General features: G+C 45.4%; 1 protein-coding gene across 1 annotated transcript; it reads left to right on the top strand.

The window, feature by feature from the left end:
• The first annotated feature begins 945 nt into the window (after nt 1-945).
• Nucleotides 946-19,912, top strand: sh3gl2a (SH3 domain containing GRB2 like 2a, endophilin A1). Its single transcript, XM_023799456.2, has 9 exons — nt 946-1,151; nt 13,298-13,366; nt 14,018-14,090; nt 14,206-14,349; nt 14,658-14,791; nt 15,641-15,799; nt 16,285-16,391; nt 17,080-17,216; nt 17,580-19,912. Exons 1-9 carry the CDS (start codon nt 1,107-1,109, stop codon nt 17,774-17,776), a joined length of 1,065 nt encoding a protein of 354 aa, XP_023655224.1. The 5' UTR covers nt 946-1,106; the 3' UTR covers nt 17,777-19,912.
• The last annotated feature ends 869 nt before the right edge of the window (nt 19,913-20,781 follow it).

Genomic DNA, 20,781 nt, shown 5'->3' on the forward strand with positions numbered 1-20,781 from the left:
ACTTTAAACTTTGGGCCTATTGAAAAGTAACCACTTTATTGATAGAAAACAGTAGGTTAAATATTATCCCTTCACAAGTAAAACAATGCCTAGTAATTGTTTCAGGTTGAACAAAACTCGTAAAGCAATGAAATTAGTGTAGATTTTTATCATTTTTATTCTTAAAAATCGCACCCCACACTTATCTGGTATATTTTCTGATTTTTCTGCCGATTTCGAGAAAAGTGACAACGGATGAGTGCAAAACTGAATGCAAAGCCTAGCATTTGCGTATTGCATTAATTAAATGAGATTTGACCATGAGTAGTGTCCTCGGCAAGGAATTTAGCGAGAAAAATCTAAACGAAGCTTTGGGAAAGTGAAGGCTAGTATGGCTGCAAAAAGTGCAGCCAAATTATGCATGTGCTGGAAAAAGGATAGTCAGATAATAAAAATAGCAACAGAGAATGATAAGCAGCGCTTCCAGTGTGAGCTGGAAGTAGAACCTGGACAGCGACCTGCCTGGTCGCTGTCCACGGTACTGAAACACAGTATATTAGGCTATGTAAACCCAGCTTTAAGGGTGATATTCGGAGTTGAGATTTTAGTAATAGTACTATTGTATTAAATTAATATACTTCCGATTCATTAATTATAACTGCATTTCTCGATTGAACATTTTATATTTAATATGCTTGCGTCTAAATGACGTTGATGCGGCTGATTTATACAAATGCCGGGGTCCAGATTACCGTCAGCCGTTGTATTACGCATACGTTTTGGTCTCGTACACGATGTCCTCATTTCCCTAGATTCAACGCAGAAATCCTGAAATGCTAAATAAAGACATTCTACTAATATCCCCCGTGTTTAAAGCATACCGGCGCGAATTAAGCACTCACCGAGCCCGGCGTCACTGCGTCTCCTTTAAGAGGCTGGACCCGGAGGGGGGGGTGGTTAGGTCCACGTCATCGGCGTGCAAAGGCTGCCGGTGACATTCAGTAACCCGGTCACAGAAGCAGGCAGCGCCGTGCATGGAGATCCCCGCAAGCTGAAACGCACCGCCAAGGCTTCACTGCATCCGCGGGGACGACACGAAACACGGGGCACATCCCTGTCTCAGCACCATGTCTGTAGCCGGGCTGAAGAAGCAGTTCCACAAAGCCACTCAGGTATGTGCGCGCTATGGGGCTTATATATGTGCGTGAAACGTGCGGGGAATACAGGCAATCAGTTTCGGATGACATCGCTCGCTGGCATGTTATTAACTGACTGGAAAATTCGGGCAGCGGCCATTTAAATCGAATATCTTAACGACAACCTTATTAATCGGTTATTTGTAATATCTTTTATTATTACATAGGCTATGTCGCCGTCCCGTGTCTCGGCGAATGATGTAATACGTATTTTAACGTTATATTCTCCTGGCATGTTAGATCTCTATTATATTATTATTATTATTATAACGTTGAATTAAACTACGGAATTATAAATGAGGATGCGTCACGATCGACATAATTGGTGTAATGAAAATGTCACAAGAAACGAAGCTTTCTACCCTTCAGATGACATTCAGTAACTGAAAAAGTAATGAAATACTATAACATCGGCAGGCATGGAAAACGTGTAAAATTATACAGGCACTTCTTGTGAACTGACTCCATTCGGTATAAAGAGCTGTTTTTAACCTAAGCAGAAGGGCAAGTTATGTGCTATTTGCGTCTGTCGCAACAGCAAGTCCCACTTCTGCGGTTTGCGGTTGTTGTTTATTATTCTGCTATGCGGTTTTTTTTTTTTTAGATATTAAACTAACTGCTCCCAAACTGCGCAGATCCGTTTTGTTGTTATAGCCTACATCTATGCTGCGGTGTTTGTGTTTTTGTAGTTGTTTTTCTCCTCCTTGGAGGAGCAGGCTTATTTGGGACACCGTGTCCATATTATCAAACAGCCTAGGTCATTAAGTATGCTGATAATCGATATATAGAATATCCAGTATGTTTTTGTTGTATTGAATTTGTTAAATGGAAATCGGGACAAATTACAGCAGACATCAATAGGAAGCTATTGTATAGTAGTCTATTTATTTATTGCATGGTGTTAAATAATTAAATAGACACAAATCAGACGTCACACCGCCAAACGTGACGTAGAGCCTGGGCGAATTACAAGTCCCAAGCATACATGTGAAGAAGGACACGGCGACTTGAAATTCGAACCGAGCAGCATTCATTTAAGACAAGTCAGCCTGGTTTTCGCCCTGCGTCCATCCTGTCCGGCGGAATGCGCTGTCATTTCGCTGCTGAATCCCGGGGGTCGGTGATTCTGCTTCGTTTTTTACAGACGAATTCAGAGAGATGCAGGCGCAGAGGGGTGCACGTGCTGTCACGACGGCGGCAGCGGGTTGCACCGTCGCAATTGATACGGAGGGTGATATTTAAAACGGGCTGCCGCCGTTGCGTGCATCGGTGGCGCCTCATGAGTGCATCGACGCTGAGTGGTGGACATGACGATAACGGCCTGCAAGAGACCCCCATCCCCCACACACGTTTCTCTCGGCAGTCACCCCAGACTGTCATTAAATCGAAAACAGTATACACTGTGCCATCTTGAAGACCTGGGTGCAGTTCCAGTCCTTGTCTGTCTGTAGGCCCCCGACTCCTTGGTGACAGAAGGGTTCACGCTGTCCCTGAAGCTGTTAATCCCACACAAATCTCAGCTGTCCAGCAGGACACTGTAATCTGCTAACACTCTAGGGCTGCATTGAACAGTGGAGACAATGTGTGTGTGTTAGGAGGGGGTGAAGCTTAAATTTGTTTTTTTTTTTCTGGTGGGTGTTTTAAAGGACTAAATCTTGGCTCATGTGATCTTTCTGTACAGAAACACCCACCATGTTTATTCTCCTAAAGCTGTATTTTGACTTTTCGAGTGTAGAAGTTTCTTGCTTTGATGTTCTTCATCTTGATAGTGACCTACCCTCAGAATGGGCATCAGGATGAGACGCTGACTCTAATGCATCCCAGAATGCACCGCCGATTTTACAGTGGAAACAATAAGACACTCCGGAACTCACTGGTTAGTCATCTGGGTTGACAGCAGCGAATCTTCCCACTTTGAGCCTATCTGCATTTCTCACTGAAACGTTTGTGAGTCGTGTGTGTAGAGCATGTTGTGTTACTGGGAAAGAGATATCCTCGGTGTTCTGCCAAGCTGGGCCATAAAATCCGGTCGACCGTATCACAGCAGTATGGCGGACTCTCCCCTGTCCAGGCCTGTCGTGATAAAGGAGTAATTTCAGACAGGCAGGAGCCTAATAAATCGCTGTTATTGCAAAACGCACGTCGTGGGAAGGGGCACCCTGCGATCCGAAGGTCGGCCGGGAATCGACGCGTGACGCAAACTGGGAAGCGACTGTATTGCCTCCCAGTCTAGCCAGAGTATCCGATGGTGACCTTTGCTCTGTGTTTGCTTAGCATAGGTCTCTGTATCTAAGGTGTTCGAGGCTGAGAATTCCTCTGTCTGTTTACTTGTGAGCTGTGTGGATGTTGCACTGACGCCATGGAAACACTGGAAGCCCTTCGCACGCCGAGTGTCCCTGGATAAAGTCTCTCAGCAGGTGAAGCTCAGAGCCTGACATGGTGCTCATGTTTTTAACATAACAACGACTCACCTTTACCGCCCTCTGCCCCGGGTGCGAGGCTCCCCGTCACCTATCTCCAGCCAGACTCTCCTGTGGCCTCGCTTGCTGGTCTCTGCTTATGCCTACAGACGTCACCATCACTGGAGCAGTTTATATACCACAGTGATAATGGTACAGTCCAAGTCGCCTCCTGCTTGGCAGGTTGGTACGCTCCAAAGCAGTGGCATCATCCTTTTTTCATTTTCATTTTTTATTTATGGTTTAAAAACAAAGCAGATAATGGAATTAGGAAAGAGCGTTTTCATCAGATTTTGCAGGGCTGCAAGGATTGCGAGACAGGAACTGCTACACAATGTATCAATTTAATTGAAGCGAAACAAAGTGTCTCCAATTTGTATTGTCAGAAAGCTATGGGTGCAAATTTGATAACATGGTGATACGCTAAATGATTGAAAGGTGACTGACTGATTATAAATGAATGTAGAATGAATTTTTATTCTGAATGATTACATGATTAAAGGGAATTAGCAAGAATGTGAAAATACAGATCTGTGTCTCTCCCTGATCTGAAAGTGCGATCATGAAATAGCTTTCTTTACAAAGGGTTTCATCTTTCAAACTGTGTACTGTACATAAATATATTCTCCTATCACATGGCTGTCAGGGACAAGGCGTATAATGTCCTTTATCTCTGCTAGGCCAAAGATTACGGCTGAGTGATGCGGTTTTCATCTCTGACTATATCTTTCCGGCTGTACGTCCTAAGATGAAGTGTCTTGGGTGCAGTGCGATCCAAGAGGCAGCAAACTGGATTTTGTGGCTTTGAGAATGTGAAGCATACCCCGGAAACCCTAACCCCAAAACCCGTCCCCGGAAATCCCGCACACGTTCTCCCAAGGTGAGCCCGTGATGATTGGAGTTTTTGGTCCCCTGTTCACCTAACAGGTGCTCGTATCAGATTCCAGCTCTCGCCTTGCTCTGGCAGCCGACATAACAGAATCGGCAGCCTCTGAGTGGACCTGAGAGGTGCTCTCTCGCCTCATGGATTTTGGCGTGTAATCCTGCCTGGGGGGTTCGCTCTCAGGACCAAGACACAGAACTTCTCAGCCGGTAGCCACAAGAGAGGCACTTATAGACCTGAAAACTGACAGTGCTTTGCCCAGGTGGCTGAACTGGTGGATGATTCTTTTGTGAGTTTTGAGGTCTAAGGGTTTGTCATAGCAGAGCTTGACAAACTTGAATGTTCTTCTCCATTCCTACCCCCAGAACACTGTCTCCCGCACTGCTGTGCTTGTTACTCCTGATGTGTCGGTGTTTGAAGGCAAAATGGAGCGACATCTATTATCGTGACCCTGGAGACACTTGCATAAACCATTGCCAGACGCGCAGTCTGCCTCAGCGAGCACGACTCCAGCTGGCCGCCTTCCGAGTTCAGCACACCGCCACAGGTTCAAATAGAACCTGCTGTATTTGCATATTTCATTTATGGTGTCGTTTTCTGCGGGACTGTCATGGAAAGGCAGAAGTGCTGCTTTTTTGACTCTGCTCTCGGGGAAATTTACAGCAGAACCGTCATGTGTCCAATCCACTCGCACACAGCCGCCGATGCCCAACCTCAATTTGCCACTCGTCACATAATCATGGCTCTAAATGCTCTCAGTGGAAGTTTACAGGTCCTATCACTTCCTGATTGGTTGGCAGGCTGCTAACTTCTTCCTGATTGGTTGACTTCTTGTATATAGCTTCTCTGACTATATCAGAATCTACTGCAAATGAAGGTACTGGAGGGATGTCCTTTTATGGTTTGGGGAACCTGAACTCTACTGATTCATCTTCTATCTCTGAGGTTTTTTTTCTGGTTTTGCCATCATCTCTCACACTGTCTCCATCGGCCAGCATAAGGAGCGATTGATATGGACTCGTAATATAGATGCATCTCTCACGAAGCCTTCGAACACACATTGTGGTCTGGACTGAACGATAATGGGGGGTGGCCCTGTGCCCGACCCCCACAGTCTTCTGCACCAGTTCTCCCAGGAGCCATGGTTGATTGTTTTCCAAGGCAGCGCTCCAGGACACCCATTCGCTTCCCACTTCCCGGTCTGCTTTAACGCCCATCGTGAGCCAAAAAGCACCTCCTCAGGGACTCATTAGTTGCCTGGAAGAGGATTCCACAAGCCCATAATCTTAATTTGAATTAACGCTCAGCCTTTAAATACTTCCTGCTAAGTGAATATCAGCTCTTTCAGTAGGTATGTAACATAGTAGTATTAAATAGTGACATAGATGTTGTATAGATACCATATACTAGATCTTTCGGACTTAAGAGCACACATCTAGGTTACTATTCATCTTAGAGGCTCAAAGATTTCTACCTGCCGGTATCTCTGTCATTAAATAGGAAATATGTAAATAAATGTATGGGAAGTATCACCTTTTTAGCAGATATCTCGCATAATGGCCTCCCGCACTCGGGTGAGGCAGTCAGGCTTTTAGATTCGCAGCTCGCGGCAGCATTACGCTGCCATTCCATTATGCTGCACTGTTTGGCCGCGTGAGGCAGCCTCAGGGTGGATTCCTGAAAGCCGCGATGCCGCGTGCAGGTAACGCTGCCGCAGCCCCGCGGGTACGTCGCATAGGGGCAGGGCGATCGTATTATGGGCTGGCAGACAGGCTCCCGTGTCCCCGCACAGGCCTCGGCGAAGGAGAGTCGATTTATTTGACCCATTTAAGCAAAGCCTGAAATGCACGACTGTCGCAACAACCTGCGCGCTCCTAGAGATTTTTAGTGTGTAAGTTTCACAAATACAATGGACATTTAAGCTTTGGGGAGAAGCCCTAAGAGTTGGGTGTAGGATGATTTGAGAGTTCAGCCTGTGGTTATTGTTTACAGTAAACATCAGCTGAGGGTTGGCTCGCCCTGCCGTAGCGCTGCTATAAGCTAACAGTGGGCGGAAACTTCTAGAAAACCTGTGGTGGAGTGACACGCAGGTCTGGTGAAGAGGCTGAAAAGCGTCTGGTGTCTGAGCTGTGTCCCTCCTCATACTGAGGCCTGCCGTGTTTCGCTGGACATATGTGGGGGAGGTTGCGGCTTCAAATCTACCAGATTCGCCTTTTCCGGACCTTTCCGTTCTCCATGTTGGGCAGCCAAGCTTTTGAGAACGGGGCAAAGATGAACTATAAGCAGTATGTGTGGGCTAATCAGCCGGCCTCCAGACACCCGACTCGCCGGGAACGGCGACAGTAACGGACACCGAAGACCAGACGGCGTGTGTTGGCGTGGCCACACTCTTGACCTTGACCGAGTGCATCATCATCGCACCAGCTGGTCATCTTATTACCCGGACTGACCATCCAAGGTGGGGGGTCTCACCAAGGAGGCCTCTGTGACTATCGCAGCACAGCAACACTCCAACCAAGTATTTTAAAAACAGGGAGTATTCATCGCTGTATCTTTCATGATTCTGATCAATGGCCGATACCTAGTTCACTACCAGTCTTGATAAAACACCCTGTTACTTTGTATTACACTTACCGATAATATCACCAATTTATACAGATTTTCTCACTCGAGGAGGAGGGTCACCGGGACTAACCCAGCAACCTTCTGTTGAACAATACGTGGTGCTTTCTCTGTTTGGGGCTGATGTCGCTCCCTTTTCATTGGACGGGAGCTTAGTGAAGATTATTCCCCATTCCCCTCGCCTGCTCAGCCAATAGCGCGCTCTCAGGACAGGAGGAAGATGCCCATATATGGCATAGACCAAGACAGAAACAAAAGATACGCGGGTTACACAAACAGTACCCTCTGGGCCTTTCACTCTGCATTTTTATTACCCATGGCACTATCGGGGATCCCCATAAATTCTTCAGGTCAGCCCAGGGTTCCTCGAAGGCTGTTTGTCACATGAACCAAGTCTGCACGGATACAATGTTTTAATTTTAAACCTTGAGCAGTGTGTTAAAGGGTTTTCAGCTCCTGGTTGTTGACACTGTGTATAAATAAACCCCCCCCCCCCCCCCCCACCATCATGAAGATCGTTCTGCGGAGCCACGTTATGATTCTGCTCTCCTCTTAACACCCCGACGAGCACAGAATCAACAGCCCTTTTAATTGGATGGCAACTCTGACCGCGGAGAGTGGCTGACATTTTCGCGCAGCCCCCCGTTGTCGCATCGCTGGTGGCCTCTCTGCTCCTAGTGGTCGGCGTGTGAACTGTGCTTCCTGAGTCCAGCGCTCGTGGACCAGAGGAGAGGCTGAAAGAGACGTTGTCTGGCCCCTGTATATGGAGGCATATGGAGGAGATCAGAATTCAAAGTCTGATGACTACTGAATGTCCATCGCTATTGCACCACTGTAAAGTCAAAATATCGTACGTTGAACCATTGTTAAGTGAGGAGCTTCTTGTATACTGATTTATTTAATATAAGTTGATCAAACTGTGGTAAACAATATTAGAGCTTTGTTAGGGGTTACCGTTGGTGCTTTGGGTTAGCATGCTGTGCCTGTGATCGGATGGTCGCTGGTTCTCATCCCAGGATTGGCAGAGTAATTTTAGCTGAACGCAACCCTTAACCCCTACTTGGTTCAAGGCCTGTCTTAGATTGAAATTACTTTGAATCACAGCATCTGCTTAATAAATAAAATGTAATGTAAACGTAACCCAGTTGAGGGTGGTTAGAAAACAGCCAAGCTTCAAACAAACAGCAGATGTCTTATTTGCCCCCCAGGAGCACAGAAAGACTGCCTTCAGATTCCCCTAAATGCAATGGAGTCTTTGGCTGCCCAGCCCCCCACCACCACACCCCCGACAAATGAGGGCCAGCAGCTGTTAAGAAAAGACATTAATGATACTGTAGAGGGAGAATCGTTTGCCAGGGGCCTTGGCGGAAAATCAAGTCCGCTGCAGTTCACTGGAAAATGCCCAGCATGCGGAGGAAAGTGAAGGAGGGAATGGGAGGAAGCTGTCCGTCACGTTCCTGTCACGGCAGGTACCGTCAGGCGGTTACCGAGACACCCGTGTAGATAATGTGGGGTCTGTGTACGGCTCTCCTTCGTAAATGGGCTGGTTAGTATGAGCCGCAGAGTTCTTCTACGCTATAGTGATTCAGCCAGTTTTCTCTCCGAGCTCTACCGCACTGAGGGTAGTTGAGAGCCAGCCAGAGGTGGGGGGGGGAGGATTTCCGCGGTGTGTATAGCGAGCCTTCAACGGTTCCCCCAGGTGACTTCATTTTATATGCAGATAACCATCACCTCCCCCCCCAGGGAAGGACATGAGAAAGGTCAGGCATTCAGGCAGGACGGCTCACGGGTCCTCGGCCCTCGCTGAGCGACATGCTGCTCTCCTGGATGAGTGTCACGCGCCCGTGTGAACATGCCCTGTCAAACACATAGTATCCCTGCCAGGAATACAAATCGCATGGTACGGCGTAGGCAATCTGCTGCTTTTGCCTGCCGCACTTTGTAGTCAGAGCAGGTCTGAGATCAGCTTCACACCGAACAGAGTAAGATTTCAGTCTCTCGCCACAATGAAGTGACCCAGATAGAGGGAAGTTACATTTACATTGCGGGTAAACAGGGTTCTGTATTTAAAGTATATGTGGTTCTAAGTATGTTAGTAGGTAAACAGAAAGGAGAGATTTTTTTGTATGAGGACTGAACGTCTCTGTGTTAGGCTACTGTAAATTATTAATCACGAAATGGTGACCCATCCCTGTCGCTCCCCTGCCGTTAACATGAAGCCACTCGCATGACATGAATCCTGGAGGTTAAAGGTCACCTATCATTCAACTGCTGTGTCCCCCACCCCCCCCCCCCCCCGGTTCCCTGGTGTCAGTGAGTCATGGAGCAGTTGAACCACATCTTCTTGCCGGCATCAAAGGCTGATTCCAAGGCTATTTTTAGCGCGCCAGAAGACCTCGCTTGAACAGCTCCGGCCGAGGGTGATTCCTCTCCCACGTCGAGCATCTGGGCATACGCAGCCCAACCAACATGGCCGCCTATGTACGTCTGACTCGCTGTGAGGTTCCGAAGCACATCAGTTACATTAAAACCAGTTTCGTTTGCGTCAGGAGGAGGTGAACCCTCCTCAGAGGCGGTGAGGGTGAGATGTCCGGGTCCACATTAGAATACACTGGCCAGCCTCCTCCCTGCCTTCCGTCCAATCAGATCCCTCTTTACTTTCCAGCAGCATGCAGGAATCCCACATAGGCCGGACCGCCACCGCTGCCTTACGTAAGAGCTCGGGGATTAGGGACACCGCATGTCCGTGTCACGCAGCTCTGCTGATGATGCATTCGCTCTTCTCCTGTTTTTCTTGCTGATACCTTACGAGTCATCAGAACGTCACTGATTCCGGAGGTATTTTGAGACTGTTTACCATGGCGTTGCTTGTTTACAATGTATAGTATAAGAAACGGTTGAGTTTTGGTTTGGGATGATGGGTTTCCTCTTACCAGATATGGGATGGTCTTAAATAATATGGACTAAGTGTATGGATTGGATATTTCTCATATTTCCGGTTCTAGCTGTAAATCCATACAGCCCTTCATTATCTGACATTCAAGAGTCTCGTTTCCCCCTGAATCCAGACTGATTAATTTTTTGGATTTTTAATATTTATCCCAAGATGTGACAACCGAAAATAAATCGCCCTGTTGAAAAGGGCCGTGAGAGAAGCGACTTTCAGTAAATCTTGTCATATTATGATGACTGATGACTCACTTCTTCTGTGCGCTGAATTTCTCGGTCCTGCAATGTTTTTTGCAGAGACATTTAAAGCAAAAGTGCTTGTGAATATTGTGTTTCTCCACTATCCAGTAAAACATGATATGATGTTTTAGTACTAAGAAACAGATACTAGCTCTCAGGATGTATAAAACTCTCCATCCCACATTAGCCAACAACATATAAAAGTAAATTGTATTCTTTTCTTTTAAAATCTGTAACATTTACGTGTCATTTGTTACCCACAGAGTATAGCTATTTCCAGACTTCATTGTCTGTGCTTTTTACTTTTTATAAACCTCCAATTGGTTCCAGAGGAGAGGTGTAACAAAGATTAGAGTGGGCAAAGTCACACTATGCGCCGTGACGGCGCCAGGCGGTGAAAACCTCGGGGAATGGTGGCCGCCTCAGTCACACTCAGCCGTGCTGGAAGAGCGCCGCCCCAAGGGCTTATGCAAGCACTTCCTGCCGCATTTTTTGGAAAAGCGGGGTGCCCCCGCTGTGAGCCCCATCTGACGCTGCTGAGTGCAGGAGAGGGGGGAGGGAGGTGGACTGGCTTGCAGTAGGGATTTTGAGGCCGCGATATTCGGCTCCCCATCACTGCAAGCCCCCATCTCCCTGCTCATTACACAGTAATCATATCCCTAGTTCGCCCGCTAGCTAACTGGCATAGTTAGTTGTGATATTTACGCCCAGGCTGCACACTTCTGGATCAGGACTGGAGAATTGGGGGGGGGGGGGGGTTGTATGGGTAAATGGCCAGGAGCAGATGAAGGCGGTGCGGACCAGGCAGCTGCGTGACTCACACTATGTTCTCCTGCCCGTGTGGCACTGCTATATGGGCGCAGGCGTTTACTGCTTCCAGAACATTCTTGTTACCCCTCCCGTCGCCCTTCAGAGTACAAGGCTAAAATGCGTTCCCCTCTTCAGCTGGGTTGTCTTCTTCTGGAATGGACAAAAGGCGATTAAAGGCAGGATTAAGAGGTTTTCTGCTCTAGGAAGCAAATGTAATTCTGAAACGCTGCCTTTTCTGAAGTTACGGGGCTGCGTTTCTGACAGGTAATGAAGCTCAGCTTCAGGGAACACTGTCCAGACTCATTACACGGACACACTAAATCATTAAATAGCTCGAATGGCCCTTACTTCACTGTAAAGTTTTCCAAAACTGCAGTGCAATTCAGTCTGTGAAGAAACGACTCTGCACTGTGCAACCCAAAGATGCTGCTTTTCTAAAGCACACATGAATTTACCATGTATTCTTATTCAGCCACATCTTGGGAGAGAATGTAGTAATATAAAGCCACCAATGAAGGAATTTAAATTCTAAAAGATTCTGCCACTAGTAAAGACATCAGCTTTGACTTGGGCTTAATTCCCCTATTCCTCATATTCTCTGAATGGTTTATGCTTCTGTCAATCTAACACTTGTCCTGTTGGAGGACTCTGAACAATTGTGTGCCGGCCACTAAAACATCTTGTTGTTGTATGTGTAATGGAGCATATCCATTTTGATTGGCCACTTAGAGAATGAAGGCGGAGACACGTAGAAGCAGAGGACAATGACCCATGGATTCAAGTCTTCTGCTGTTAAATCAAGGCTACCTCATTATCCAGGGGCTCCTGGTTGGTTCTTTAACTTGGGGACTGGAACCCATTGCCTTAATTCATAAAGCACTGCTTTGGAACATCACTGTTAGGGCTTCAGAGGTATAGTGTACCCTAAAAAAGCCCCAGATACTCAACCTAAACTGTTCCAGACACAACAGGTACTTTAGAAAGCGAAAATATTTCTGTTGTTTTGGAGCAAAGCATCACATGAACAAATGTTGAGCCAAATGATGCAAAACTGTCAGTAACAAAATCCAGCTTATTAGCGCTGGATGTGAATCTGCCCTGTTTCACATAAACCCTGGATTACCAAAGACAAGCGTAGACCCCCAGAGGGCCCCCCCCCCCCCCCCCAGTAGTTAATCTTTCCATCCCATGCCAGCGAGCTCCTCACTATGGGGAAAGCTGAGTGGTGCCTTGAAATGGAACAGTCCTCACTGCGTTATCTGAAGTCCCCAGAGAGGAGTCGTTCTTAACCTGTGATTTACAGATGCACATGGTAACAGGCTTCTGACACAGATTAAAATAAAGGACTAGCAGGGCCAGTGGGCAAAATACTGCAGTATGAGGCCTGTTTCGTAGCAGCGAGATGGATTATTGGCAGTCTTCTGTCACAACGTTCATCTTGTTCATGAGTGATCCTCTTAGTCACTCCTTGACATCATCCTTTGAGAGATCTCAGGGGCGAGTACAACGATTTTATGTGAAGACACTGCTTTGGTCCATTGAATTGCTCTTGGATGAGAATATATTCTAGCTGCATGGATAGATAAATGGATATAGGATAGTTTTCTGGGTTACTAACCAAACACTTTTGGTGGTTATGTGTACCATGATCTAGTTTCACCACATGAGAAAGTGGAAAGTGGACATCCATCCCGGGAACAAAATAAAAAGCCTCTCTGCTAACCTGCTTTTGGGCAGAAATACCTCTAAGGTTTCTACGTGGGTTAATACCAGTTCAATTTGAGCTACTTCCATTGACCTCAGTGCCTCTTGCCATTGGGTTCCTGGTTCAGTCAGCCTAGCTACCATGTCAGAATGCATTAACTCCCAAAACGGGCCGACGGAAGCTGCCAGGCCAGTCTGACCTCCAGACAGTACCAAAGTCATCCAAGTTCCAAGATCACATCCTTAACATCATATTCCCTTTTGGGATAAATTGACCTTAATTCTGCTCTGGGGCCTCTCTGGGACGGGACAGCCGACAACATCAGAGAGTTAATATCTCCAGGGTGCTGAATAAGAGCACCGGGATAAATTTTAGGATTTAAAATGTGCAGGTTCCATAGTGCTTCCTGGTCATTTGAGTCCTGACTTCCTATGTTTTTTTTTTGACAATCCAGAAAGTGAGTGAGAAGGTTGGAGGAGCAGAAGGGACCAAACTGGATGATGAATTCATGGACATGGAAAAGGTAGGAGCTCTTCAGCTTATTTTCAGCTCATGGGAGTTTTACTTACACAAAAATGATCTGAGGACAGAAGGAAAATTTATTGGTTCAGAGAGATAACCAATCAGGTTGTAGAGGGTGGTGGGTCCAAGCAACTAGAGGAGACGGGACCAAGACATCTGATTGGTTGGACCCACCTCTTGGCTTGACTGGTTATCTCTCTGTACCAATCATTTTTCCTTCTGTTCTTAAGAACATTTTTGTGCAAGTAAAACTCCCATGAGATCACCTTTGCAGAAGACAGTCATGGTGAGCAGGGAGTTATGGGTTCTCCAGAGTGAGTCTGGTGCCTGTTCAATGTCTCTTTACTCTAAAAGGCACCTTAACCAAAGTGAGGGTTAAGTCTCAGTTCTTATATGAGAATGACACATTTGGGACACTGTCACTTTTGATCTCACCTTACTTACTCATACATTTATACTGTAAAACTAAACAATAAAGGCCAGCACATTTCTCAGATCCATGTTATGCTGCTGGGTGATTTCTCCTTCTGAAAAGTCCATCAGGCCGTAGTGACATACTTTCTGTTGAAATTTATTTTGGATTTGAGGACATTATGGGGACATTAACACGTCAAAATGTGTCACACATTCTCTCTCTTGTCCTTGGCTGTAGAAAGTGGACGTCACTGCTAGGGCAGTGTTAGATATAATGACCAAGACAACAGAATACCTGCAACCCAATCCAGGTAAGCCTTGTCAGATGGTCAACGCAAAGGACCCATAAACCTATGCAGCACAGTAGCGTATGTTCTCTTTGGGAACTATAGACATAATTGATTCTACCTGTCTGCCTCCTCACAGCGTCCAGAGCCAAGATGAGCATGATCAACTCCATGTCCAAGATCAGGGGTCAGGAGAAGGGCCCGGGGTACACGCAGGCTGAAACTGTGCTTGGCGAGTCCATGCTCAAGTTTGGCAGGGAGCTGGGCGAGGATTCCAACTTTGGTATAATGATGAATGGCTTAGATTTAACTTAACTTCCATATCAGAATTAGTAACTCAGATGGACATTACAGACCCATTCATAGACAACATTAACAGTAAATGGTATAAGTCAACTGCGAAACTCTGCTTTCAACCTATGTCCTACTTAGATACTGAAGATTTTAATTAATGGAAAACATTGTTTCATCATCCAATGCCAATGGAAGAAAATGTAGAAATATTTTAGTCTGGAAGCATCTCTGCGGGCGTGAACTGTGGTGGATGACCTCGTTCTGCTCAGGGTGTCAGTGTCCATTTCTTTTCCCCAGGGCTGGTTCTCTTAGACACTGGTGAGGCCATGAAAGAGCTGGGGGAGGTGAAGGACTCCCTGGACATAGAAGTGAAGCAAAACTTCATTGACCCACTGCAGAACCTCTACGACAAAGACCTGAAGGAGATACAGGTGTGGACCAACAAGGCAATAAGGCTGCTGCTCCTGGGTCTTTTAATGTGTCAACATTAACATGTCTACAAATTCAACATAAAAATATTTTAATTAAGAATAAAAATGATCAGTGTAGCACCGTTGTCTCACATTTCCAGGGTTGGGGCATGAATCCCTAGCCCTACTCTGTGTGTGAGACACCTGCCTGTCCTCTCCACAATACATATGTTTCCTCTTGGGCTATCTGGCATTTCTAACTCGCCTGCAGTGTGTCACAATGTGTGTCAGTGTATGCATGGATGTCTCCTGCAATGAACCGCACATTCAGTCCCAGTCTTGTGCCCTGTACCATACATGTAACCCCCACCCCTCCTCCAGAAATTGACAGTTGCCAATTAGGCACTTAGAAAAATTACGGGTTTTAACCCCCCCCCCTCCCCTCCCCTCAGCAAAACCTATTAAGGAGGACTACTGTGGGTAACCCCTCCCCCCCCAAACACCCAAATTTACTTCTGGTTACGGCCCTGTCCTGTATTACCTGACATGAACTCCAGCCACTCCCCCAGTCTGGTCCAAAATAACTAGTTCAAGGATGGTTACTTTTGAAGTAAGATGATTGTCAACAGCATAATTTAGAAGGTAAGGTACATGAATTCATTAAGATTATTGAACTAATTGTCCAATTTTCAGATGGTTCCTCTGCAAAAATGCTACTCAGTGAAGGCTAATAGACCAGAGCAGGGAATCTTACCAGCTAAATATAAGTATGAACTGAACCCTGGGGCCAACGAGACACTTGACCAACAGGAGCACATGTTGGGCTCAGACTTAGCCAGAGCCCACACTGACATGTCCCTGTCATTGCAGCACCACCTGAAGAAGCTGGAGGGTCGGCGACTCGACTTTGACTACAAGAAGAAGAGACAGGGCAAAGTGCAGGAAGATGAGATCAAGCAAGCACTGGAGAAGTTTGACGACTCCAAAGAGATCGCCGAGCAGAGCATGTTCAATTTGCTCGAAAGCGATGTAAGGATGAACTATTTTGGCCTTGTGATGCCCTAGCCTGCCATCTTCTTGTTTGGCACCTTTCCTACTTGTCAAAAGGCCATGTTTTGTATCCATTAAAGTCTCTTCCCTTTCAGCTGAAACCATGGCAACCATGGCCCTCGCCTTGTGCACTGGTGTGAAGTGATGATGTATGTCCTTATCACACCTTGTCAAGCAAAGCTCTGATTGTCTGAAGGTCTGTTCTGAAGAGTTTAGGAGAGATTTTATACTGTTCGTGATGCTTGAAATCTTCCACATTTTGACCTGCCGGTGCTACATTCTTTTAACAAGACCTAGAACCTAAGGATGCTGCGATTGCGTCAGCTGACAGGGTTGAGTCACATGACAAATGCAGCATGGAGAGATGCTTTCCCACATTGCCCAGGGTATTGGACCTTGGCATGAAGTGAGAACACAGTCAGACGAACGTAACATTCCACCTGTACTTCTTGTATTTATAATAGCAGATCGAGCAAGTCAGCCAGCTGGCCGCACTGGTGCAGGCCCAGCTGGACTACCACAGACAGGCCTCTGAGATCCTGCAGCAGCTCAATGGCAAGATCGAGAACAGGTCCGTCCTTTAATGACCCTCCTGAAAGCATGGCCAAGTCCAGGGAGTCCTTCCACTGTGCCCCAGTCGCCCCATATTACTAAGAATGTCCTGATCCACTTTTTTTGGTACCCAGATTCTATCTGATCCATTCCGTTTTAATATATGGCAATTCCGAGTCTGGATCCGATCTTTTAACAAACATGTATATATACATACCCATACAGAAGGTGTTGGTGGATTCTTTGTATTTATAATTCTTACAGTAGTCTTCCGTATCATCTTTCGGCAAGTGCCGAATTATTTGTTGTAATAGCATTCTGCTGTTACCTCCTCTTGAGAGGATGGCTTTGCAAACATTGCTGGTAGCTGTTGGACTGCTTTGAGTCGCCAGTTTGAAGAATTTCCACGTAGCTGACACCTCGATAGTTTGCAGTTGCAAGCCATGTGCCTCAGGCTTACTGTAGTGTGTGACAGAACCTTATAATCTGCACAACTGATGTAAATTTGGCAGAGAGGGTAAATTAAATAGAACGGGCTTTGGATCGGACTGTGGTAGCCGATACACATCAATTAAATAAACGCCTGGATCGGCTCAAAAAGCTACTAAGAGAGACAATTAAGCATAGATAATGAGTCTTGGAGAGTGGTAGATGACTCCTACTGGCTGAGGAACCTTGTTGTCGTGTCTGTTTCACATTGCCTGAAGGATAAGAGATGCTTCTGCTAAGCCCAGGAAAGAGTATGTTCCCAAGCCCCGTACCAGCATGGACTTCTACACCAGCGAGAACCAAAATGGAGGCCCAGGCTACCAAGGCTCCGCCAAGTCTCCACGGAGGTCTCCAGGTAGATCTGTGTTTTACAAGAATACTTATCACCTGACAGTTTTAGTTGCGCGCGTCGCACTTTTATTTATCTCTATGCTGAATATTTACAAAATATCGAATCCCAGAGTGCACAACTAAATTGTAACCCTTCAGATTACTGTAAATCGCTTTGGATAAAAGCATTGGGTAAATGTACAATAAAAAGGGCAGGTATAGTATTCACAAGAGCATTTTCCTTCCAACTTTGAACTACTTTAAGTATTATTTGAATAATTCATCTGCAGCACCTGTCATACTCTTCTGTATTTCTGGGACGTGTCTTCCGTCATCATCGTCCTCTTAACCCTGCCGTCCTCCCCCCCGTCTCCCTTTGGTTACTCAGCCCCCATGGACCAGCCCTGCTGCCGTGCCCTGTACGACTTCGACCCGGAGAACGAGGGGGAGCTGGGCTTCAAGGAGGGTGACATCATCACCCTGACCAACAAGATCGACGACAACTGGTACGAGGGCATGCTGCACGGCCAATCCGGCTTCTTTCCCGTCAACTACGTGGACATCCTGGTGGCACTTCCACACTAATCTCTCTCCGGCACGGTGACCTGGCTCACCAACAGGGCAGCTGTGAAGAAGTTAACACCTTCTGCATACAGCACAGAATATTAAAGATAAAACATAATCACACCTCACCATCAAATTAGTGTACATGTGCAGTGCATACATTCATTTCTTTTCGTTACCATTTCTCTCCCCAAAAGACTTCCACGATGCCCCCACCCCACTTTTCCCCGCCTTTACTCGTGTTCATTTGTTTGCACCATGCGGATCACCAGTGTATCCTCTCTTCACATGATCAAAAATGATACCAGGAACTTCCAGGCTTTGAAAGGAGACATTGGGGTGTCGAAACTACAGGATTCAAGTCTGAGAAATGCTTTTCTGAGATCGATACATTTGTGTCTATAAATATGAACCAAAAAAAATGTAAGGGTATTCAATTTAGCTCTTGCATGCTCGATAATCCCGCTGATAATGATCCCCACCGCGTTTTGCTTGTTTACTTTACATCATTGCAGTCTGTTATTTGCACATGGAACATAATTGCACCTGTTCTACAGAGCGTTATCACGTCTGTGTCCCGTGTATTAATATGCTCTACCTTCATTCCTGAAATGACGCCCCGCATCATTCCTGAGTTCTAAGCACATTCCACATGATGCAGGGGCTGGAACCTGACCGGAATTCAGTCAGGACTGATTGGAATGTAAGTCCCACTCCCACCTGCATGGCAGAGACTCTGGAGCTGTTGCCCATGAAATTGCAACGAGTTAGGAAAAGAGTAGGTGCTTTTATGTGAAGATCCTTATCAAAAGGTAAAATTTACACTGCTTTGCAAAAGGTGTCAGTACCACGTGTGTGTTTCTGTGCATTTCTCCTGACCACGCGTATTCGTACGGGACAGTGATAGCGTACTGTGAATATTAATTTTTCAGACATGGAACGAGATACTAATTATATTAAAATTTGTAAGTGATGTGCAAAATTTCAAGAAACACTGTCTTAAAGCAAATAACAAAACACGTCGATGGTTAAAAACGATCTATTTGTGAAACTGATCTATGTATTGTATTGTAAAGATATCAGATTTTTGATTATTGACGTAACTATGTACCCTGCAGCCGAAAAAAACAATGGTTTTCTTTCACTGGCTGCGTGTTAGTTGAGCCAAATACTAGTTTTACAATCATCCAGCATTCAAAGTTTTGGGTTATTCTCAAAGTAAACTGTCAAAAAGGACCATTGTATATGTAAGGGACATACAATCAGGGGTACCATAAAGGGTGGGGGGGGGGTCAGAGATTAAGACGATTAGGACTGAGTGACAAGGGCCGTAAAAAAAATTGGAACATGATTGTATTGGTCTGGGTTGGGGGCCTAATTTCATATGTTTTCAACTCTAGTGGTGCCTCTGCATACAAAAAAAATCAAGGATTGAGCAATGTACAAAAAGCATTAGCAGCTGAATCACGACGTCACCTGTTCTGTGTCTCTCTTGATGATCAATGCTTGATACTCCTGGGTAAATTCAAGCATCTTGGAAAAACATTTACTGTATATTGGCTTCCGACACGTACTCTACTCTTTGAGCATGTAAATCAACTTCTAAAATGGGTTAATCATTAAAAATCGTTTTGTTTAGAAGAGCTGGGGGATTGTGGTCACATGATGCAGGGGAGGTGGTTAATTATGATTATTTCGCTCCCTGCTTCTCTCAGGTATTCGTTTGCTTTATCATTTTGGACATCTCTTAGTAAAAAGGAAATAAATGGAAAAGATCGGAAGGGTGTGTAGTACTGATGGTAAAAAATGAGAAAGCAAACGTCCAGGTGTAGCTGGAAATGACATCAGATCTGAGTTTGATATTCTCCTACCTGAGGTTATGTTTTTTTTCCCCATTTTTTTAACTTTCAGTATTTTTGCCCTCAATGAGGATTGTACAGCTGTTTTCACCCCCTGTCCGCATGAGCGCATTCACCATATTTTATTTATAGAAGTGCATTTGTAGACGTGTATTCTCTCTCTTTCCCTTGTCCTTGGATTAGTATTTTATTTATTTTTGTATTTTTTCCTCTCAGTCCTAAAGTGAAAGAAAATATATTGCTTGATGTGACAAATATGTGTATGTTACTTAATGAAATAAACACCAAGGCAGAGCTACGTGATGTGACACATCGACTCTTCATTGGCACTCCATGTCAAACGTAGTAAAATGAAGTAGGATCAAGTTGGGATGTGCAATACCAATAATTTTGTTTTCAATCCAGTTTGAACCTATATCAAAGTTGGCTGATCCCAATCCCCATATTCTTAAGTCTTTTGTGTGCATTAAATGCAAATAGTCCATCCCTCCATATTCTGTACCTGCCTGTCCTATTCAGGCTTGTGGGGGGCTGGAGCCTATCCCAGAAGCCAGGGGCGTCTGCTAGGGAACTAAATGAAAATAGTCCAAAGCAATTTTGGGAAAATATCACAATGCAATAATTAAAATTTTTGCAATATTTTTTCATACAGGGGCAGCACAGTACCGTGGTTGTTAGCACTGTTGCCTCCCAACTCTGGGACCAGTGTTCGAGTCTCCATGATGGCTCCATGAGTGTGGAGTTTGCATGTTCTCCCCGTGTCATTGTGGGGCTACCTTGTTCTCTGCCTTGCGCCCATAGACTGCAGACCCCCTGCGACCTTGAATAGGATTAGCAGTTACAGAAAATAGATCTTATTATGTAGATCTTTTGTTGTTCTAAAACAACAAAAAAGAAATTTCCCCACAATAAACCATAGCCAAACAGAACTTATCACTTTTGTTAAGTTTCTCACAAACACACCAAACTGTAAATGAATGAGTCTAATAGGAAGGAGGAAAATTATTATGAATGGCTCAAAGCGCAAGTAGACCTTATGTAAAAGCAGCGGCAGTAAGCTTTAACTGATTGTTTTACATATACAAGATAATCATTAAAACTGCAAAGCTTTTTAAGTTTTGTTTCCTAAGACTGAGTAAAAAAATGTTTACCGTATTTTAGATATAA

Source organism: Paramormyrops kingsleyae, chromosome 25, assembly GCF_048594095.1.
Source record: "Paramormyrops kingsleyae isolate MSU_618 chromosome 25, PKINGS_0.4, whole genome shotgun sequence".
NCBI classification, from domain to species: Eukaryota; Metazoa; Chordata; class Actinopteri; order Osteoglossiformes; family Mormyridae; genus Paramormyrops; species Paramormyrops kingsleyae.

Coding starts and splice junctions, on each gene's coding strand:
- sh3gl2a (XM_023799456.2), top strand. CDS start 1,107: ATGTCTGTAGCCGGGCTGAAGAAGCAGTTCCACAAAGCCACTCAG. Junction 14,350..14,657: donor GGGCGAGGATTCCAACTTTG/GTATAATGATGA, acceptor TCTTTTCCCCAG/GGCTGGTTCTCTTAGACACT. Junction 14,792..15,640: donor AAGACCTGAAGGAGATACAG/GTGTGGACCAAC, acceptor CTGTCATTGCAG/CACCACCTGAAGAAGCTGGA.